A 22957-nucleotide genomic window follows, 5' to 3' on the forward strand; every position below is an offset into this window, starting at 1 on the left:
TTTTTGAGTACAGTATGTTTATGAGGAAATTGTGGCTTATGGGGAGATAGGGGAAAGGTCAAAGGGTTCACTATAAACAGTTGGTTTCATTTGGTGGGGACAAAATTTTGTCGCGCTTAATGTTGTGGAGATATCTTGCTCTGGACCAACAACAGACAAACTGACATATTGTACCAAGATCACCATCCTGAGGCACTGGCACTTGCTGAGCAATACTGAACAATAACAGGAAACTCCATCAGGAAAACTAGAAGGGACTCACGACAGTCTTTCTCATCCTCTCCTTCTCCACAGTTGTCCTGTCCATTGCATCGGAAGATTCCAGGGATGCAGCGACTGGGGTGGGTACATTTAAACTGACTTGGCAAGCACACATGGATGTCTGGGAACAGAAAGACATCAAACGAAGGAGGATATGGGTTATTACGGGTACACCTAAGAAAAATATTAAATTTTGTAAGTATGAGTGGGTGCATGTACCGCAATTGGCCTCATCAGAGTTGTCTTGGCAGTCATTGTCCCCGTCACAGATGTAGGCTGGGTTGGTGCAGATGCCTGTACCACACTGGAACTGGCCCGGTCTGCACTTAAACTCAGCTATGGTGACAAAGCACAGTCCATCATTAACCAGAACAAACAAAACAACACACTGCAACATTTACATATTATCATGATCATTGAAGTCAGGCTACAATCATCACTTACGGCAGTCTGCAGGTTCATCTGAGCGGTCCCCGCAGTCATCCTCAGTGTCACACTTCCACCAAAATGGAATGCACTTGTCATTTTTGCAAACAAACTGAAGGGACAGAAGAGAAAGTATTTTTTTTTTTTAATAAATAATGTCATAATATAGGCTCAAACAATAGCCGCATGATATCTTACCTGACTTGCAGTGCAGTTGGACAAGCACTGTTTGCCATCAGCTGCTAGGTAAAAGTTATTGGGGCAGGCACATTTGTAGCCACCCCCTCCAGGTGAGAGCAGACACAGATTACTGCAGCCTCCATTGTTGATTTGGCATGGATGGTCAGCCACTACAGAATATGGAAATGTAGAATTATCAGACAGGGTCCAGGACATAGATGAAGATTTATATATGGTTATGTTTTACCATCAGGCTGGCGGTACGGGTGGTAAATGTGGACGTCCATCGGCCTGTGTAAGGTGCTGATAAGTACGGTCTTGTTGACTCCCAGTGTTTTATGAGCTCTGTTGATGGACTTTGTCTCCCAGTCTGTCCAGTAGATGTACTCCTCAAACAGAGTCATGGCAAAGATGTGTGGGATATCCTGAACAAGAACTATGGGGGACACAGACACAAAGACAAGTAAGTTAGCAACAACAAGTGGAAAAGTACACATAGACACTCCAAGTGAATTCACGTGTAGGTGTATGTATGTGTGTGTGTGTGTGTGTGTGTGTGTGTGTGTGTGTGTAACTTGTGTGTCTGTTGGTTCCATCCAGGCTGGCAAATGCATGTGTGTGTGTGTGTGTGTGTGTGTGTGTGTGTGTGTGTGTGTGTGTGTGTAACCTGTGTGTCTGTTGGTTCCATCCAGGCTGGCAAATGCAATGTAGTCCTCTCGTGCATCAGCCCAGTAGATGCGGTCATTAATGAAGTCTAATGTGAGGCCATTTGGCCAGGTGATCTTATCCTCCACAATGGCACTCCTGTTGGAGCCATCCATCCCGATCCTTCCTATGTGGGGGGTGTCACCCCAGTCTGACCAGTATAAGTACCTGTCAGGGATGTGCTGTATTAGTTTGGTTAATTGCTCATAACAAATCATAATTTAACATCCACTGGGTTCCAGATTGTCATGATTGTTAACAAAGACTTTGCAAAATCACAAGAAGTCAAGTCATAAAAAATCTGTCTAATATACATTTATTGTATGTAACAGACAACAAGTTGGCAGTTTAACTCAGCAGTACATGAATTGATGGTTTTGGTAAATGCACCCAACTGGCATTCTGACAGACTGAAACAATGTTTGCATGCTCACAAATCTTTTTTTACCCAGATCACTCTTACCCATAGCGCACGTCCACAGCCACAGCACGTGGCTCCCTCAGGCCGCTGTTGACCAGAACTGTCCGGTACGCTCCGTTCAGCTTCGACACCTCAATAGTGTCCCGTCCTTTATCACACCAGTACAGGTTTCCTCCCACCCAGTCGACTGCCAGACCATCTGGGTTGCTAAGTGATGTGCGATGAAGGACCTAACAAATGAGCAAACAGTATATCCTTTTTTGTGTACATATAATCTGCCTCACAATGAGGGATTTAATTGTTTTGGTAACACTTTACAATAAGGTACACAACAAAGGGTAGTTACTGTTTTTGTTTTAGAAATGAAATGATTAGTTACACTTTTCCAGAAGGGTAGATTCCCTTTTTCAGAAGGGTATTTACTCTTTTTCAGAAGGGTAACAAATGATTAGTTACCTTTTTTCAAAAGGGTAGTTACCCTTTTTAAATAGGGTAACTTGAAAAAGGGTAACTAATCATTTGTTGCCCTTCTGAAAAAGGGTAACTACCCTTCTGAAAAAGGGTAACTAATTATTTGTTACTCGTTTAAAAACAGTACATACCCTTTTTTATGTACCTTCTTGTAAAGTGTTACTATTCTTCTTTCCTTGGTTTCGACTACACATACATGCATACAAATGAGGATGGATCAATCATTTTAAATGCAGGTTTTATGTTAAGACCAAAAAAAGATATTATCAGCACATTTCACTGTCCGCTATCCACACTTACTTGAACATCGCTGCCGTTGATGTGCATGCGTCGGATCATGCTGCCCTGGGTGGTCACATCTGTCCAATAAATCATCTGCTGGCGATAGTCGAAATCCAGAGCTACAGCATTGTTCAAGCCCTGTCAAAGCACAGGGGGTGCATCAGTCTGGGCCAGCAATTATCCCGTGTTTGCAGGATTTCTAAGCCCTTCAAAAGGATGTATTGTATCTGCAACTCTCACCTGTTTAAGCAGCGTGTAGTTGGAGCCATCTAAATTAAGCTTCCTTAGATAGTAGCGGTTGGCAAAGATCAGGAAGGGTTCTTCATCTGCAGGGAGAGAGAAAGATCATACGTGAGTGGATTTACCTTAAACAGTTCCTATTTGTTATTAAATTTGTAATGTTTCTTACCGGAGGTAGATTTGCATATGGTGGGGTTTTCAGGGCTAAGCTGGAAACCCTCCACACACAGACAGTGGAAGCTGCCGTGTGTGTTGATGCAACGCTGCGTGCAGGGATAGGTGGTTGTGCACTCATCTATGTCGACACACGTCTTGCCATCATCTTTCAGACGGAAGCCAGGGTGGCATCTACACTGTGAGCGGGGCAAAGGACAGAGCAGGTAAAGAAACAGGGCATGCTATTACTGGAGTGCCAAAGTCAACCTTTTGTGGTGTTCATTTACCTTGAAGCCTATTTTAAGGTCTTCACAGAGTTGGGCGCAGCCGCTCAATTTGCTGTTCAGGCACTCGTTAATGAAACAGTTCAGCTCATCGGATCCGTCGCCACAGTCGTCTTTATGGTCACAGAGCAATGTCTCATTGACACAGTTTCCATTATTGCAGGCGTATGCAGTGTTGTTGCATTTCTTCTCTGTGGAAGGGAAGAAGGCAATGGAATGAGAAACAAATGAAGAGAAAATGTTCACAAATGTGACTGACATTATTTCAGAGCCTCGGAAATCAAAATCAGTCAGAGCTGTTGACAGTGCTTTCCGGTTGCCAAAGAATAACAATTATTTGTGACACACTGACTTTTACGTACATTAACATTATAATAGATGGGTCTTCTCCATGTTAGCTTTCTATACTGTTGATCTTTTGTATGTGCTATAATGTGGTTTGTCCACATTTAGATCAAACTGATGTCAATTAATGCACAATCAACTAGAAAAAAAGAAAATAGTTAAGTGCTTCAGGAGTGGCAGTGTGGATCGAACCTGGGCCATTGCAGTGTGGGTTCTTGGGGGCTTCGTCTGACTGGTCATGGCAATCAAAGTCTCCATCACACTCCCATGAATTCTGGATGAGGCAGCGTCCGTTGGCACAGCGGAACTCGTTGGGTCCACATGTTGGATATTCTGCAGTGAGAAACGGCACAAGGGTGAAGGATTTAGAATTTGGAGGAGAAGAGAGCTTTTTACATCGCCCATCAGGAATAATAGGGCATGGTTTCACTTACCACACTCCTGGGACTCATCTGAGCCATCACTGCAATCGCTGTCATGGTCACACACAAAGTGCTTGGGAATACACTGTCGGTTCTGGCACATGAACTCATTGCTGCTGCACGTGTTGTTGAAAACTGAGACATAAAAATATTTGGTAAGAAAATGAGGTAATAAATACAATACAGGTGTATGTCTTTCTTTGTCTCACTGGGTTATTAAAATGTTCTTATTTTGATAAAATCCAACCCCAGTCTGCACTCACCACAGCCAGCTTTGACGTTCTCATCAGCCCCGTCAGGACAGTCTTTGTCTCCGTCACACTTCCAACGCTGAGGGATACACATATGTGATCCAGGACACTGGAACGCCTCGGGACTGCAGGTCTTGGTCTCTGGCATGGAAAGAGGTCATCAAAGATGATTTTGATGCCTTTCTTTGCCCTAAGTATTTGTGAATATACTGCAATAATCTTCTAGTTATATTTTGTAGAATGTTTCAGAGGAAGAATAGGAACTGTTAAGTTATTTTTAATAATAACATACAAATGACTGTTCAAAGCTTTTACAAAAATCTTTGCATGTATGCCGATGTTTTTTTCCATCTTGCACCAGATGAATTACAGCTCTATTTAAAAGAGTATTGTTACATCCACAAATGAGAGGATTGCTCAAAGTTTGAGAATGTAATGCATTATAATTTTTTTCCACAGAATCTATTGCTGTCAAAAATATCTTTGGTGATATATAAGTAATCGCTAATGTTTCTTGTATTTGTTTTTACTCAAGTTTTGTGCCCAACACTCACTGCACTTGCTGTCCTCATCACTGCTGTCACCACAGTCATCGGCTCCGTCGCAAACCCAGCGTTTTGGAATGCAGCGGTGGTTCCCACATTCAAACTGAGAGGCTGAGCAGAATTTATCTAGAGGTCCAGAAAGAATGTTTAAAGAAGTGCAAAACACAAGCACCAAAACAAAGTAACGGTCTGTTGCACTTCAGCTTGTTTTGGCTTACCACAGTGAGCCTCGTCGGCTCCATTCTCACAGTCATTCTCCTTATCGCAAGTCCAGCTCATTGGGATACAGCGTCCACTTGGACAGGCGAAGAAAGGCGTTGGGCACTTTGTTTTCCCGCTTCCTGGCAGAGCGACAGAAAAATGACAAGTCAAAAAAGAAAACATGAAACAGTTAAGCCAGCATGAGAAAAAAAATACAAAATTGAATTTACACTGCAATGTTTTTTTCTAGGACAATTTTCATCCAAACCACAATTTAATGGAGGAAAGTATTGATTGTTTTTGTTCAATTTGGAAGAATCTAAATTGGACTTCTTGCTCTTATCCATCTGTGGAAAATAACATTACTTTTTTTGGTAAATACAGCATGTCAATTTAGCTGTGAGAATATATGTGTAGAAGATACCTGGGCAATTTCTTTCATCTGAGAAGTCTCCACAGTCATTAGCTCCGTCACACAGCCATGAAGGGGCGTAGCAGAGTGTGGTGAACTCACACTTCTGAAACGCCACTCCTTTCACTCCCAGATGGAAGTAACTGGAGCAGTCCGTGGCAGCTTAAAAAAAGAGAGCAGCCCCACTTTATAACGTAGACAGGGAGAAAGTGTTGGCTAGTTAATTTGAATGCATCGGATCATTGGAACTTACTGCAGTTCATCTCATCACTGGCATCTTCGCAGTCCACTTTCTGGTCACACTTGCTGGAGTTGGAGATGCAGCCTCCGTCTCTGCACTGGAACTGATCGGCTGTGCACAATGTGGCTGGCAAACACAAAAACAAGACACGGCGTGTAAAGGTAGAATACAATGTGAAAATGTCCTATAACTGCAGATGGGAATGCCTTGTTTAATCAGAAGACTTGACTCACCGTTACAGAAGACTTCATCAGAATTGTCTCCACAGTCATCTTGCCCGTTGCACCAGGAGCTATGCCCCACACAGCGGCCATTCACACACCGCCTGTAACCCTTCTTGCACACACGGTTGGCTGAGAACCAGACAGGAAATGATATAGACTCAACTTCCAAATGTCAACAATGAGAATATGGTTAAAACAGTTTGGACTGAGAGAAAGATTCCACTAACCACAGTAGGACTGTTTCTCATCAGACTTGTCCTTGCAGTGGGCCATGCCATCACAAGTCAGGGTGTAGTTAACACAATCTCCGTTTCCACACTCAAACTCATCAATGTTGTTACATGTAGTGTTCAGGGCTGTGAGACAAAGACAGAAAAATGCACATAGGAAGAGTTACCTACCCACGAGGCAAGCAGGCTGAAAAATCTATAGTGTTCATTGCCTGATCTCAGTCTTTGGATAAAAACACATTTCATTAAAATATTTTAATAACATAGTTCACAAAAGATAATATTAAACAAATCCGCATTTGGTGTCACCTCTCTTGCAAGTTTTTTTAAGCCAAAACTTAGTTTTTTTATGATTAGTTCATTTTTTATGAGTCTTGTATTACCTATGCAGGTGTTGTCTTCCAAAAGCTTCCTGTCACCACGGCAACTGCAGTTGACCCTTCCCTCAGAGGTCAGCAAACACAAGTCTTGACATCCTCCGTTGTTAACACGGCACAGAGAGAACTCACCTATTTAGAGATAAGGAAAGTTAGAGGAGGTTAGCAGGAACATACAAGTATTTATACATACACACACATGAGATAGCTAAGAGTTTCCACATACACCCTCCCGACAGACAAGCAAACCCCACCACCCAATGTGCATCCACATGAGCAGACAGATACGCCTGTGTGAATGTGGCAATGGCTCTGCCTCCGCTGAATGCATAATTCAATGTGACTCAATCTAAATGAGATTTGCAGCTATTACCACAGGCTCAGTTGCCACATTCAGAGTTTACTGAATGAGGCAACATGAGGGAGAAGATGACTGACGATACGGTATAGAAACCAAACGCAGGGTTGCAATGATTTAAAAGTGGTGTTAATACATTTTACTAGTCAAAGCTATGTGCTGTATGTATTGCTTAGATGTATTTTAGTGCAACATGCTGCTACTGCATGACATACATCTGTCACAACCAAAGATGTTGCTATAAATTTCAAACCTTTTACTTCTACATTATTATTAATTGTATTACTTTTATGATGGACTTTTATTTTTGCACCAATGTGATGAAGTACCACAACTTTGGTATTTAATTACCTTGATACTGATTGATAAAAATAGGCTTTCTTGTCTGCAAACAATTGCACTGTGATAAAGGATTTTATCCATATGACCCAGTCCTACAAATTATGTATTTCACATGCACTGTCACAGAATAGTTCAGATGCAATAATGCAGTAATATAACACACACACACACACACACACACACACACACACACACACACACACACACACAAACACACACACACATAGATACACACACTTACACAAACAGCTGGATCCCTCACTGTGTAACAACTCACAGCTATTGGTGTCGTTGGCCACAGCAACAATACCCATTGGCTGCTGAGGTATGTCTGCACGCAGCACCTTCATGTCTCCTCCTGTGTATTTGTCAGCCCGGAGCACAGCCCTCCTCACCCAGTCAGTCCAGAAAATGTAGTCACCGTACACAGCCAGGCCAAACGGATGGACCGGCTCATTCTTCAACACCACCTGCAGGGGGAAGCACAACCACAGTCATGACTTCATACATTCAGGAATTTCCAGTCTTGCAACAAACTTGAAAGGATAAACAAATTGTTGTTAGGCAACCCCATAATGCAATCATACTGTTGTACAAATGGTGTCATTCTGCAGCATTATGTGCACCCCTGTGTCTGCATGTGAGTGTTTATGTCACTTACGTAGCGGCGAGTGCCATCATACTCGCAGCGCTCTATCTTGTCCAGTGTGGCATCAGAGAAATAAAGTTTTTCAGCACGGTGGTCTATGGCCAGGCCGTTAGGGGTTCGGATGTCATTGCCAATGATGACAAGGACATTGGAACCAGCCAGTGTGGCACGCATGATACTGGGAGACTGCTCATTCCAGTTGGTCCAAAACATGAGGCTGCAGGAGAGAATGAAAATCTGTAACGGGCGTGTGAATGTTTCTTACCTAATTGAGAAATAGTTTTGAATTGAAAAAGGTGGGATGTGAATGAATGTGTTAGTTCTAACCTCTGACACTCATCAAGAACAAAGGCTCTGGGGTGGTCATCTCCAGACATGCTGACCACAGTGTGCCTGTCAACGGCACCCCAGCGTCTCTGATCCACGGTGTGGCGGGTGATGGTTGAAGTAGTATAGCTGGTCCAGTACAGCATATCCCATCCCCTATGGTATGCCAATCCCTCCACTGAGCCGACATCTAAATCAGAATATAGGAATAGAGAGAAGAGAGGGAAATAAACACAGAGAACAATGGGAAGAGGAAAATAAAGCAAACCACATAGATGGGAGACAACCAAAGAGAAAAGAGGGTAAGGAAAAGAAGCAGGTCAATCCCAGTTCTGTGTTAAAAGGCCTAATGTGGACTGTCTGGCAGCAGTTGAGTGCTGGCAGACTGCTGCAGGGCAGCCCAGAGTCAGGGCTATGGACATGACAGCTTGGTAATAATGACCAAGAACACAGTGTGATTCAGGGATTTTATCCAACAAATAGCTCACTAAAAAGGTCACAATAACAGGTCCCGCCTAGCTTATTACTTTCCATCGCACTACCTCATCAACAGATGAGACGTAAAAAGTTGTTTTTTCTGCTCCACAGCCTTGAAATGAGTAAGAGGTTATGAGCTCCTCGCCGGCCCAGAGGCCAGAGGACTGGTAAGAGCAGCCAAGATGGAGGAGCACAAAGTTCTGCAATGGCAGACAGAGAACAGCTGCTCTGCTGGTGAGAAACAATATATTTGCGCAGACGCACACACACGCACGCACACACACAATCCTAACTTCAGCAAGAGTAAATTTGAAAACACCCACACATCAGATCCCTCCAATGCCAAATAATTGGTAATGGTCACCTTCTTGTTAATGATACTGAAATGGAACAGTGAGGGTCTAATGATTACAGCTGCTTTTTCCAGGACTGGGTGTGATCTCAATCTATCAGCTCGAGCCAGAGCATCAGTAAGGTTCACCACCAGGTGGGACACTTAACACTACACCTCAACATCTCCAGTGCAAAGCAGCAGACATGAATCAAAATGTGGCTGCCTCATGTGAGGAGACAAAGGCATGCAATGCAAAAACAACTCCTCTCTGCTTCTCATGCTCATAAATCAATGCCCCAGAAATCGATGAGGAGCAACATGAAATCCATTCACCCCTATTTCCTCTTTCCTTAGTGCTGTTAATGAATTGTAAATCTGCAGCCTACAGCACTCTCTACTCAAATTCTTGCTTTTTAGTTCTGTTTTTCTTCCAATTGATGGACCAAGCCTATCTGGGAACCTGTACATTTACACTTGATTACAACTACAGATGAGCTCAATTGAGCTCAGGTATTTATACTGACCCTAATAGTTCTTTATTGCAGTTATCTGCAGTAAATGTGATAGCAGTTCATGTTTGCTTTCAGAGTGACAGTCAATAATTACCCTGATTTCTGAAGGAAAACACTATTTCACTCTGTCTCTGTATGTACCATATTTTATATATGGGTGTGCAGGCACAACAGCAAAGATAAAAAATCCTTTCAGAAAATGAAAAGAAACAATGGACCCTGGGAAAAAATGTGTTTGGCCTCATTAGGCCCTCCCACAGAGAGTAAGCCAGCCCATCTCTCGCCTGCTCTATGACAATCAGTCCAGAGTTCACCTGCCGTTTACTCTGCTTCATCCTCTTTTACTGTTGAGCTATTCACCTCTCGTTTCCTCCTTTGCTTGAATTGTCTCAGGAGATCAGTTTGATGGAGGTAAGAGTTAGGCTGATTGTGGACTGCTTAGTACGGGTGTGATTGAGATGTCATGAGGAAAGCCGCCTGCTCTGAGGTAACACAATCTATGGCATTTGCTCTCAATACTTGAACTGCTCTTAACAAGATATGGAAGGAAACCCCAGCGCCTAAGAAATCAGGAGTGTCTTGACTTCAATGGAGAAGTCAGAGGTTATTTCACAGAATTTACTGCCCCAAGCAAATTAGAGGTGGAGTGGATTGCAAGGTCTAGACTGGCTTGATTCACATATTCACAATGTTAGATGGGACATGGATGTATGTTATATGTGTGTATGTAATTATTCATTTATTAAACATTCATATCCAGGTATCAACCTTTAGGGAAGTTATTGGAAATCAGTACAGAGCATGAGTAATCATTCCTACATTTATTATCAGTAGTTTTATGACCAGCTTGGAATAACTGACCCAACCTAAAGCCAACAGTGGCAGTGCAACATCTCCATAACTGAAGACAGAATGCCGCTGCCGAACTCTACAGGTTCAGAGGGTGTGATGGGGAATGGCAGTGACACTGAGCTGCGCAATGTGGAGCAAGTCCTGGTCCCGATATTGGATGTTCTGATTCTGGTGATGGGAGTTAGTGGGCACACCATGGTGATGGTGATCCTCTGTGGGAGGCGGAGAAGTGGGGTGGGACGCATTGGACGCATTGGATATTCCCCTCAAAGCTCCACAACCGGCACTGGAACCGATGTCCTCCTGATGGCTCTGAGCGTCGCAGACCTGCTTTTGCTCTCCATACTTCCCTTCCACACTGTTGCCATAGTCATGCAGCGATGGCCGTTTGGAGACGTCATGTGTCGTCTGTTGAGCTTCTTGGGATCAGCCTGCTCCTCAGCCAGTGCCTACACACTGGCCACACTGGCTGTGTCTCGCTATCTGACTGTGGTGAAGCCGGCCAGAGCCTATAGCCTCCTCTCCCCTAGCCGGGTGTCTCTAGCTGCTGCGCTCCTTTGGATCCCTGCCTGCTGCCTGGCTACCCCCCAGCTGGTTTTTCGCTTTGTAGGAACCCCACAGCGAGCCCCTGATGGCCTTGCTTGTTTTGCTTTCCTGTCCCACCGAGACCAACTCATCTATGGATTGTTTCACTTCCTCGTGTCCTTCTTGCTTCCACTTGTCACCATTGCAGTGGCATATGGCAGCATCTACATGTTCCTGTGGGGGAGGCAGCATGCTGGTAGGGCCCCCCAAGTAGAGCGCTACCAGAGCAGAGTAACCCAGACGTCAGCCATGCTGGTGCTGGCTTTTACCTTGTGCTGGTTGCCGTCCTACGGCCTGACACTCGCCTTATTGGCCGATAACATCACAGGGGCTACTGGCGCCTCACCTCGTTATGGCCCCTTTGGCGTATTTTCACGTGTCATGGCGACATCTTCTACGGTGATGAACCCCATACTCTACGTACTAATGTCCCAAAAGTTCCGACAAGACCTACTGAGGCTGTTCAAGAGGAGAGGGCAAAGAGCAAGTGATGGTGTGGCTATGGCTGCTGCCTGACAGTATCAACAACTAGTTTGAAACAGTATACTGTAACTTAACACCTGATACACAAACACTGGGCAAATGCTGACTACTGGGAGATACAATAAAACTATTACCACTAAGCTGAGTTGCTTTGCTGAAAGACTTGCATGAAAAAAGCAACACAGTCATTACCCTCACAAGGAAAGTCTACTTAACAAGACAGCACTCATAAGCGGAGGCAACCTGCACTTGTGCCTCTTAACAACACTAACTGGTAGCCTGGATATTGTACAAGAAGATCAAGTGCTGGGAGGTGCTGCTTGACAGGGACAGAACAATCCTGAATCATGCATTTCTTGTACAGATAACAGTAAAGGCACTTTGGTAAAACATTAACGTGCACCTGTGTTTTGTTGTGCTGAGATAAGGTTAATTCTTGTACTTTGTTCTCAAAGCTTTCCTTTTGTTTCCAGTTTGGCTACAACTTCAAAATAGCTTCCTTGTTGTGTTTAGATCATTGGGAATGTTTTTATTTATCGCCAGAAGATTTCCCACTGGGGCATGACAGGCCCAACATCAACTTTTGGAGGGGAAATACACTGTAGATAAACAGAGACATAAGCTGGGTGGAGGTTGATTGTTAAAAGACAAAAGGCTGTTTTAAAAAAAAAAAAAAAGGTTAACATAAACAAGATGTGGCAATACTCACTCTCTACCACAGTCTTGCGGTCAGACCCGTCATCACTGATCTGCTGGATGTTACCAAAGTGGATGTCGCTAAAGAAGATACGGTTAGCTCCCTTTCCTCCACCTCCTCTGTAGTCAAAAGTGAGAGCAATCACATTTTTCATGTGCTCAGGGTCCTCGAATGGCTTAATGGGTGCATTCAGATTGTTTTCATCTGAAAGGTGGACACTCTTTAGTATGGTGCGCTCTGAGTAAAGCAGGTAGCCATCATAGTCACGGCAGGTGCAGCCGTCTTCAGCCAGCATGCCATGGGCACAGGCACATGTCCGCTGTCCGTTGCCACGGAAAAGACAAAGCTGCTGGCAACCGCCATTTTTGTCTTTGCACACATTTGTTCCTGTACAAAGATATGAAATAAAATTGAATAATTTGTCAAATTTAAACATGAAATTGCACAAAAAATGATATGTAACATTCATGAAGTAGTAAATAAATGATTGGTTTGAAATAAAAAAACTTTGAATAATACAGTATTTTACAATAATAAAATAAACCAGTGCTTACCTTGCTGCCTGGCCCTGTTGAAAACCTTAATGTCTTTGAGTTGCACTCCAATACCAGTCCTCAGAGACACAGAGTCTGTGGCGTTGTCCTTGCTGCCTCTCTTTATGGAGCCATTAGCATGTGTCCTGGTTAGATAATCAAATAGAACAAAAACAAAGCTTGTAGATGACTAAAATATTAAGACTGCATATCACTCATAAGTAAGTGATAAATGGTGTGGAGGTGGGGGAGGGGGGGGGGGGTATCTGACCTGTCACTCCAGTAGATGTAGCTCTCAAACACAGACACAGAGAACATGTCCATGTTGTTATTGGCCAGCACCACTTCCCTGTTCTCTCCAGTCTCTAGGTTGATGCGCTCAATCTTGTCTGTCCTCGCATCACACCAGTACAGCAGACTTTCCTACACGCACACAGACAGAAATGGTTGAGATAATGTTGTCATGCAGCATTAACTGTCTGTCTGCACTGTAACGTAGTGATATAAATGCAAGAATAGTCTGTTATACTTCACCTCATAGTCAATAGAGATACCGTTGGGCCAGCTGATACTGTTGTTGACCAGGACAGCCCTCTGAGAGCCATCCAGACGAGAACGCTCAATACGGGGGTACTGGCCCCATTCTGTCCAGAACAGGTACCTACAAACACACACACACACACACACACACACACACACACACACACACACACACACGCAAACACACACGCAAACACAGCAAAGCACAGAGACAACTTCCTCAGTAATCAGTAATGACAGAGGTGACAGAAGCAGAAGCTACAGACAGCTACACTAATAACTGGGGTGTTGTTTCCTCTCACCCTTTTGCAGGGTGGACAGTGATGGCACGAGGCTTGTCCAGGCCCTGGGAGATCACCACATAGCGGAAAGAGCCGTTCAGTCTGGCCACCTCGATCACATCAAAGCCTTGGTCCGTCCAGTAGATGTTTCCTGTAGGAGTTTGAGGATAAACAATGATGCTCCGGCTGTGTTTGACCTCCTTTTTGACACTTAGAGTGACTTTCCATGACCTAAGAAATAATAAAGCTGAATCTCCTTGTTTTTGTTCTCTGTCTGTTCTTTGTGTATCTCTTTCTTTCTTTTTTTCAGTTAGTACATTGGGTTCTCCCCCTTGTTTTCAATTAATCTCCCTTCCTACTTCTTGGAAACAGACAGTTTGTGCCAGGACGATAGATACACTCACAGCAAAAGTGAAACCGTTTATTAGTACAGTATGTATGATAGATGTTGCTTGAATTCCGCAATTTATGTTTTTTGTACATGTTTGAGGAGTCTCTCACCTGCTATCCAGTCCACAGCGATACCCTCCACCCTGCCAATGCCGTTAGTGACCACATCCTCTCTCCAGGTCTGGTCTCTCTTGGCCCTACTAATGGTGCTCAGGCCCATGTCCACCCAGTAGATAGTGTCATTGTCTGTGAAAACAAGTGAAACACGATAGAGAGGGACTAAATATTTACCCTTCTGTACCCTTATACAGTAACAACAAGAAACAAAATACCTTCCTTATCTAGCACATGTGTTCTAAAGTCTTACCGGCATGGAAATCTATGCCCACAGCCAGGGATGTGCCTGAGACTGGTACCAAGGCATCAGACTTGTCTGATGGGTCCAAAGGAATACCACGTATGCCTTCATGCACAGAGTACAGCAGGAAAGAGCCAACACCTACAGCAAAAAAATATTATTCCATGTGTCGAGCCTTTGAAAAGCTTGTGTTGCATCACATAGTCATATCATTTTCATCAATTTTTGAACGCAAAATTGGCAAATCCAGAAAAACTTATGTGTGTGATTATGCCATACCTTCACAAGACTGTTGCCCGGTGCGCAGGCTGTATCCTGCAGTGCACATGCAGGCTCTGGTGTTTGGGGAGGTGGGGAGACACAGCTGGGAACAGTCTCCATTGTTATTGCTGCAGAGATTGGTGCCTGGGAACACAAAAGCACAGAACAAATACACAAAATCAAAGAGGGGTTACAGAGACATAAATAGATGTGCTTTGGCATAGATAAACAGGCATGCAACAAGCAAAACAGACCTTCAATAAGACAAGGTCATAAAAGCTGCCGTATGGCTGCTAGCCATTCACCTTTCTGCACAGTTTCATTGTAGATTTTCATGTGCATCATGGGGGAAGTGCTATTCCTCAGGACTTTCCAATTGCCACCATCCTTCTTGTCACAGGTTCCTATCTGGTCAGTTCCTTGGTCCGCCCACCACAATTTGTTTCCTAAAAGATACGACACACAACAGGAGGCTCAACACTCTCAGACCTAGTACCGAAAGAACCTTTATCTCAACCTACCTCAGAGCAACATTTCAAAAGGCACAGACGTACACTTTAACACACACAGTCAAGTTATCTAATGTCAGGGGTGAGCTACTGTACATCACTGGCTAAAATGACAAGGCATTTTCTGGAGACTTACCCATGATGGCGAGAGCAGTAGCCTTGGTCAGCTTGCCCTTTACCCCCTCAAGAACTTCCAGTCTAGAGCCATCCAGATTACAGCGGTTGATGGTGCTGTTTCCCGAGCTGATCCAGTACAGCTGCTCAGTATCAAAGTCAATGGAGAGACCTGGCAAACAAAGAGAGAGCGGATGTCTAATGACTGGCTCTGTCACTAGGTCTAGCTCTCTCTCATTTATTTTATTTCATACTGCATATTGATCCCAATAAAATAAATTACAATTTACATTCTGTTTACATTTACAGAACATGTCACTCACCGACGGGGCCTTTCTGGCTGGTGAAGAGGACACTGCGGTTGCTGCCGTCAGTGTTGGCTATGCTGATGTTGTCCCCATCTGTCCAGTAGAGTTTCCTGAAAGAGGCAGGCAGAGAGAGAACTTTGATTTATTTTCAGTACATCCTAATTTAACTTGTTCGCTAAACGCAGTCAATAGGCCACAGAATAACACTCACAAGCTTCACAATACAAACCTCATTGCTCAGTGTCTGGCAAAATTGCAGGGTTTTTTTTATTGACAAAAAGGTTTAACAAGTGATTTGACGCAATCAATTTGCTGTCTGCACTTCCTGTCGCACTTTACGCAAGTAAATCCATCTCACATCTACAACCAAATTGATTTGAAACTAAATTGGAACAGCTGAAAATCTTTTAAAGCTTTATCACGTGATGTTTGTTATGACAAACTTTTGTTGCTTGATTGTTGGGTTGCTGCGTTTGGTTATTTTTACATGTGTGGCCATAGTTGGGTTGGGTGAAGAAGAAATATAGCTGTAGAGATTCAATTCAATTCAGCAGCTGAAAAATGACCCTTGCTCCTCAAACTGGTCAAAGTCCTCACTAACACCCACACACGCACGTAGTGTATACAGGACAATGTGATGCTGTGTCACTGTTTAGACTGTGTGTAATCTATGTTTAAAGGGTACCTATTCTCCACCCCCCTCAATTCCTTTTAAATACCACAACATCCACCACACCCTTCATTTGTTTGTCAACACATCTTTAAATAAAGTTTCTGTGGCATTTAAACGCCCCCATTCTCATGTTTTTGCACGCTCACACACACATGCAATTTTGAGTTTGTCCCTCTACCGACTCTCTTTGCCCCCAGCCACTGGATGTATTCTGGGCAGTGTGTTTGTGTGCCAGAAGGAGGAGACAGCCCCATTAAGTGGATCGAGCATCTGCTTCTCATTTTCCCCAATGCCAACAATGTTCAGATCAGAAACATTCCCCTGGTTAAGTAGGCTAAGTCTTCGAAAGAGAGGGAGGAGTACACAAAAAAACACAAGGGGGCAGAGACATTTCTTAAGAAAATATCCTTTCTTAATCCACCTAAAAAACTCAATAGCACACATATTCCTGCAGGACTAAATATATAAATACAGATGATCGTCTCTGCTCTGCTGGTAAGAGGAGAAGCCGAGGCCAGGCTCTGTTTGGGGAGCTGAGGGGGAGGAGGTTTCAAGGGGGAAACTGGGAGAGAAATGGACATTTGTTACACAAGGCAGGACTGGACAGGAAGTTAAGATAAACACTGGAACAAAAATTGCGACAGAAAGCGACGGAGGCACTGGCAGTAAATAATTCATAGATAGTCTATCTGAGTGCCTAAGCTATATTAAATATAGAAATGGAGCAAGATGGGGAAAGAGAGCGACGGAGGAGAAAGATGACATGAGTGGAGAAAAAATGCAACCACATCCTGAGTGAAGAAACATTCAAAAGGTCAGCGATCATATATAGCAAATGACTCGGCCTGTCATCGCTGACTGCAAACAGAGGGGAGCCTGACAGCCAGACATTGCCTGAGTGTGCATGATTGTGTGCATGCACACTTTGGTGTGTATGCGTTGTAGGTTAAAGGTAAAATCAAGAGGGTGTCTGAACAATTTCTGAAAGCTTCATTTTGACTAACTGTGACTGCTTTAGTGTGTGTGTGTCTGTGTGGGCCAGGTTTAGCTACATTTGTGGGGACCAAAAACTGTGAATACAGTATACTTATGGGGACCTGCCAGCTTTGTGGGGACAAAATGCTGGTCCCCATAACGTTAAAGGGCTTTTTGAGGAATAAGACTTGGTTTTAGGAGTAGGGTTAGAGTTAGGTTATGGTTAGGGTTAGGGAAAGGGATAAGGTTAGGCATTTAGGTTTGATGGTTATGGTTAGGGTAAGGGGCTAGGCCCTAGCCTCTGCTCTGCTCCTTACTGCCCCTTACTAATGCATCCCCTAGCCGCTAGGGAATGCATTATGTCAATGACTGGTCCCCACAAAGATAGCCAGACACGACTGTGTGTGTGTGTGTGTGTGTGTGTGTGTGTGTGTGTGTGTGTGTGTGTGTGTGTGACCAACCCCAGTATTGGATGCAGCACTAGACAGTGTGGTTTGTCCAGGCCCTGGATGACAGCGTTTTTGAAGGAGCCGTCCAGTCTGGCAACATTGATCTGTTTCTTATTGGCATCATAACTGGTCCAGAACAGGTTCCTGGACACCCAGTCCACTGCCAGGCCGTGAGCGTTGGGCAGATCTGAAAAAGGATAAGCAACATACATACAGAGCCATTAATCAGCTTCTCAGTCAAGGCATGCTTCTTTGTTCCGACCTACAGCCACTGATTTAGTTTGCTGAAATAATTACTGTTACTAACAGATTTCATCAGATGTAGCTAGCTGGATAATTAATCCTCACTTTGTGATGACTCTGTGGTTGAAGACTTTATCTCATTTGAAATTGAGAGCCATGTAAAAGGGTCTTAAATACGCATATTGATGGTTGCACATAGCATGATGTCACCATGAAAAAAGATGCTAAAGGAGGCTAAAACTACATGTCCAGTCAAAAGACACTACCCTCCAAATAAGACCTGAACTTATGGATTTGTCTGAATTAAAAAAAAACAAATGTATTAAAGTATTTAATAAAATGCTAAACTTTCTCAAATCGGATGAAAAAACCTGAAAATGGATAATACAGAACTGTGAGGGAAAACAATTTGAAATCAAGGTCATTTCTTTTTGTTTTTTTCCTCACGTTCTTCTTACAAGGGCATCGTTTACTGCAAGGAACAGTGCCTTCATGGAAGGAAACAAAAAAAATCAAAGCTGGTATGTATTCTATTATGTTGTCTCCTTCGTACCAGCAGAGACCACAGTCTCAACTCCAGTGCCATTGATGAAAGCTCTCTTGATGGTCTGGGTGCGGACGTCTGACCAGTAGATACGGTGCTCCAGAGCGTCATAGTCCACCACAGTCACATTGTCAATGTCAGGCACGGTGAAGGAGATGATGTAGTTGTAGTAAGGGTTGTCGATGTCCACTCCTCTGATCTCAATCTGGCGAGCATACAGCAGGAACTGACGAGACTCTGTAGGGTGTGAAACATGTTGACATGCACCCTTCAGTAATTCTCAAAATCTTTAACATTTAATTAGGGGTAATCATGAGTTAAATCCAGCTTCAGGTCTAAAGTCAAATGCGTGAGTGCACACTAATGCTAAAGTTTTGGGGATAGGTGGTTGAAGCATGGATGGGTGCAGCTTCACATTATTCCCACCACTTGAACAAACAGTTAATCCAATTGCATCTTTGACTCTAATGATTGTGTCTGTCTGGCTGGCTAACTCAATAGCACAGCCATGACAGGGAGAGTGAATTCAATCAGTGCTGATACGTTAGAATTGCATTGGTCTCAACAGTCCTATCATCTCTTAACTGTGTGCAACCAAAATGATGGACAGGAAGAGAGGGATAGAGACGTAAAGAGGGGGAGAGTAATGACAGTGGCAGGCTGTATCGGCCAGACAACTGTAGGAGGTGGATGCGGAGGGATGAGGCTGATGCCTGCATCGACGGAATGGGGCTCTCCATTCCATTACCCCTGAAGATAATAGAAAGTGCTGCCCTGAATACTAAACTCACACACTAAATAAACAGGCCCGTTCTCACTTTTCCCGGACAGACACTTCAGTGCGCTCTAAAGCTGACATGTACCTCAAAGTGAAAAAGTCTAGATTGTTCTTTCCTCTCTCTCACACACACACACATGCACACACGCACATATGAACAAACCTACACACACACACACACACACACACACACACACACACACTCACTCCCATAGATGGAATGAACAAATCTGCAGGGATAGGGATTACACTGTAGCATTCAAGCATTCAACTTGACAGGACAAGCAGAGGGGAAAATAGTCTACTAGCTCAAAGAGGAATCAAAGAGCGTGCTTTCTACAGTAACTGTATTTATGTACGTGTGTAGCCGCTTACCATAGCAAGTGCGTTTGTCAAGGCCCAGCTTCATGAGGTGAGGGCAAGCACAAGAGAACGTCTGATTGTAGTTGATGAGACATAGATGAGAGCAGGGCTCCTTGCCATCTTTAGCCACACATGGGTTAGGAGCTAGAGAGAAGGGAGTGAAAAAAACAGTTTATGTAGCATAACATCTAATAACATCTAATAAATAAGCATGTGTAATATTGAGTTGTCAGTCACATAATGTATATACTAATTGTAACTAGTAGAAAGAAACTAGTTGCTTCTGTAGCTGTATCAACGTTTTTTGAGAATCCATTTTAAACCTGCAGGCCGACAGCATGTGTACGCTCATGTGTGTGTTTCTCACCCTGTGGCTGTCTGGATGGATGGTACACCTGAAGATCAAAAGGTTGCGTGTTTGTTCTCTGTACCACAGTGACGTTGCTTCCTGTCCACTTGTTTGCTTTTGCCAGCGTGTTGGTCCTCCAGTCCGTCCAGTACACCTCTCCGCCATACATAGTGACGGCAAAGGGATGCGATAGATACTCATGTCCCCTCAGAACCTCAATCAGCCCAGAACCATCATACTTGGCTGAATAAATGGCGTCAGACCTGCATATAGCACAACTTGTCAATTAATTTTCAGGTATGACTGAAATATACCGCATGCACATCAAATAAAGGGGTTTGTGTTATGTCTGTTTGGGTGTTCATGTCTATTTATAACCTGGCATCGATCCAGAGGATGCGGCGCTCTAGATAATCTACGGTGAGTCCATTTGGCCAGCCTCCATTGCCTGTTTCCTTGTGGATGGTCTTCCTGCCTTCTCCACTCATGGATGCAGCTTCAATCCTGGGCAAGCTGGCATCCCAATCGGTCCAGAAGAGGATCCTGCAACATCATGGCACAGCATGGGCATGCAGTTATTAAAAGATTAAGGTGCAACAGCTGCAGGATGGTATCATTTTACTATTTAGTAGTGATGGTTATAAGAGTAATGTGGGTAACCTAAATGTGTGTGTGTGTGTGTGTGTGTGTATATATATATATATATATATATATATATATATATATATATATATATATCAGCAGGAGGTATGTTCCGGTAAGCATACCCATCCCGGGGATCTAGGGCGATAGCTCGAGGGTGCTCCACCTCCCCAGCCAGCAGTGTGGTCCTCATGGTGCCGTCCAACTTGGCCACCTCTATCTGATCCAGGTTGCTTTCCACCCAGTAAATGTTTCCTGCTATCCAGTCCACTGCCAAACCCTCAGGGGTAGCAAGCCCATACTGGATTACCACATCAAAGCTGGTTAAAGCTACGAGGATAGATAAAAAAGTACAAATGGTCAGCACGTTTTGTTTTGTTTTGAATTGTATGTCTTTTTTAAACGTCTTACCTGACTGAAAGATTACATTTTCCCTTTTCTAATGAGAACTACAATGGCAATGTAAACTTTACTGTGTTGTTATCCTTGACAATTTAAACCCATCTAAGTTTAAAACTGCCAGAGAAATCTGAATCTATATTAAATCTTACAACTCAATAGAATAAACATTCCTCTGGGGCATTTAAGTTTCTTAATGAATTCTCACAGTATTTCAATATGTATGGATAAAGGCTTTGAAGGCTGAGATTTGCCACTGGCAACATTTCAGATTGCTCTATAACCACAAAGCACTGACACGCTTTGCTTCAGTATTTACAAATTATGTAAATTTAATCAACCTATTTAGACTCAAAGCTAGCATTTTATCACAAACTGTATTTATTTAATCAAGTAGTAAGATGCTGTTTGGGATAAACACGTTAGCACGATAAATTAAAACATAAATAAATACAGTAGTGGCTCAGCAGGGGGAGTGCTACTAGAATTACACAGTGGACGTTAAAAAAAATATGTGGAGCCTTGCAGGGCTAAAGAGAGACATTTTCCAGTCTCTTTCTATCCCTTTCATTTTCTACAGGGTGCCTAATCAGAGGGACATGTCTAATTATTGGAGATGAGTCACTATCCTGTCTGGAGCAATCAGAACACACACTTACTGTATGTAGCCTATTGGCCGTGATAAGTAAAAGTGGCACACAACAACCACTTGCACAGACAAACACATAAATGCCACACAACTTAAATGTTGACTTGTACATATGGCTTGCTCATTATTGCTGCTGCAGTGATAGAAGGCCATTTTTGCCATGCACACTGGTCATGACTGACTGGTCTGGCCTTTGTGAAACCACATATGATCTTCTGCTCATAATAAGTTATATAAACACCGTTAACTGTGCAGCTTTACATGCTGAAATCTTACATATTTTACTGAATATTCTTGCCAGCTGGGCACTGTCACAACTGAATAGATATAACTGAAATTTCAATAAGTACAGATGGTTTACCGTAACAGAACAACATCATATGGCCCCAGTATGCAATACCATATTGTATGACTCATAAAAGTCTCTCTAATCCAACTTGCTCTCAACACTTTGGCTTAGAACATTGAATAACTTCACTTTATCTAATGGTGCTGTCTTAATCAAATGTAATGAAAATCCCCTGACGTGCACTGATACAATATCTATCCAACGATGAAGACCATGTGATGTGGCTGAAAGCTCTGGGAGAATTCCAGAAGGTGAACCTTAAAAATGAATGTATATTTATCCTAAATGGTACAAAAAAAGTATTTAAAGGACACTGACTGTGTTGAAAATTTCTCACCTCCATTCTCTGACAGTTTACCACGATAGATCTTGTCCTCAACCACATCAGTCCAATAGAGGGCGCTCTGGCTGAGATGAAAGTCCAGTGCAATGGTGTTCCTTAGGCCTGGTACCAACACACTGAACTCTCCTTTATTCAGATCAATGCGTCGGATCTCGTGTCGGTTTGAGAAAATGATAAAGGGTTTGAAAGGATCTGTGGGGAGATGAATAGAAAAGATCAGTCAATCTTTAAAAAAAAAAAAAAAAAAACTCAGCAGATGGTAAAGGGTTAAAACCCTCTGCTTGGTCACCGTTAATTGTTACTCAATGTACTGCAGAGCATCTCTGCTCCACAGCATGGAAAACATCACAGCCATGTTCCACTGTGGTGTGTGACTTGACAGAGGGGCTGTGTTGAAAGTGGCTCTAATCCTGGGAAATGTAAATAAAACAGGAGTTATCTGTACCTAACAGGCAGCCAGATGAATGACACGGTGCTGGTGGCTAGTCTCTAAGACCCGGTGGGAAAGAGCACAATCATAAATTTACGTTTCCTCATTGGCTAGTAGCTGCAGGGAGAGAGGACTAAATTCTTTAACACATTTATTAAAGAAATGATAAAATCCAAAGCTGATTTAC

At 43.3% G+C, this 22957-nt stretch overlaps 2 protein-coding genes across 5 annotated transcripts in view; one reads left to right on the forward strand and one right to left on the reverse strand.

The window, feature by feature from the left end:
• Positions 1-22957, reverse strand: part of LOC117944002 (low-density lipoprotein receptor-related protein 1-like) — an 87000-nt gene that overhangs the window by 10168 nt on the left and 53875 nt on the right. For 2 of the 4 annotated variants that reach the window (XM_034870501.1, XM_034870499.1), the window contains exons 24-65: positions 22335-22532; positions 20726-20930; positions 20337-20501; positions 19977-20221; positions 19622-19753; positions 18478-18705; positions 17694-17868; positions 15600-15694; positions 15299-15448; positions 14959-15099; positions 14672-14797; positions 14402-14533; positions 14146-14280; positions 13666-13795; positions 13358-13484; positions 13095-13246; positions 12845-12969; positions 12303-12677; positions 8351-8540; positions 8036-8240; positions 7616-7844; positions 6681-6806; positions 6295-6423; positions 6077-6196; positions 5856-5969; positions 5615-5764; positions 5208-5330; positions 4999-5115; positions 4457-4585; positions 4206-4328; positions 3964-4104; positions 3430-3617; positions 3156-3339; positions 2987-3072; positions 2765-2884; positions 2036-2223; positions 1535-1740; positions 1115-1303; positions 886-1037; positions 706-799; positions 481-597; positions 263-382 (exon numbers count right to left, since the gene is read on the reverse strand). In XM_034870501.1, coding sequence (XP_034726392.1) covers positions 263-382; positions 481-597; positions 706-799; positions 886-1037; positions 1115-1303; positions 1535-1740; positions 2036-2223; positions 2765-2884; positions 2987-3072; positions 3156-3339; positions 3430-3617; positions 3964-4104; positions 4206-4328; positions 4457-4585; positions 4999-5115; positions 5208-5330; positions 5615-5764; positions 5856-5969; positions 6077-6196; positions 6295-6423; positions 6681-6806; positions 7616-7844; positions 8036-8240; positions 8351-8540; positions 12303-12677; positions 12845-12969; positions 13095-13246; positions 13358-13484; positions 13666-13795; positions 14146-14280; positions 14402-14533; positions 14672-14797; positions 14959-15099; positions 15299-15448; positions 15600-15694; positions 17694-17868; positions 18478-18705; positions 19622-19753; positions 19977-20221; positions 20337-20501; positions 20726-20930; positions 22335-22532 — 6576 coding nt within the window. The remainder of the gene's footprint in view (positions 1-262; positions 383-480; positions 598-705; positions 800-885; positions 1038-1114; positions 1304-1534; positions 1741-2035; positions 2224-2764; positions 2885-2986; positions 3073-3155; positions 3340-3429; positions 3618-3963; positions 4105-4205; positions 4329-4456; positions 4586-4998; positions 5116-5207; positions 5331-5614; positions 5765-5855; positions 5970-6076; positions 6197-6294; positions 6424-6680; positions 6807-7615; positions 7845-8035; positions 8241-8350; positions 8541-12302; positions 12678-12844; positions 12970-13094; positions 13247-13357; positions 13485-13665; positions 13796-14145; positions 14281-14401; positions 14534-14671; positions 14798-14958; positions 15100-15298; positions 15449-15599; positions 15695-17693; positions 17869-18477; positions 18706-19621; positions 19754-19976; positions 20222-20336; positions 20502-20725; positions 20931-22334; positions 22533-22957) is intronic. The other 2 variants (XM_034870502.1, XM_034870500.1) reach the window with 1 other exon arrangement.
• On the forward strand, positions 10475-12122 carry LOC117944004 (delta-type opioid receptor). Its single transcript, XM_034870504.1, has one exon. The coding sequence runs from the start codon at positions 10586-10588 to the stop codon at positions 11624-11626; it is 1041 nt and encodes a 346-aa protein (XP_034726395.1). The 5' UTR covers positions 10475-10585; the 3' UTR covers positions 11627-12122.

Source organism: Etheostoma cragini, chromosome 4 (assembly GCF_013103735.1).
Source record: "Etheostoma cragini isolate CJK2018 chromosome 4, CSU_Ecrag_1.0, whole genome shotgun sequence".
Classification (NCBI taxonomy): Eukaryota; Metazoa; Chordata; class Actinopteri; order Perciformes; family Percidae; genus Etheostoma; species Etheostoma cragini.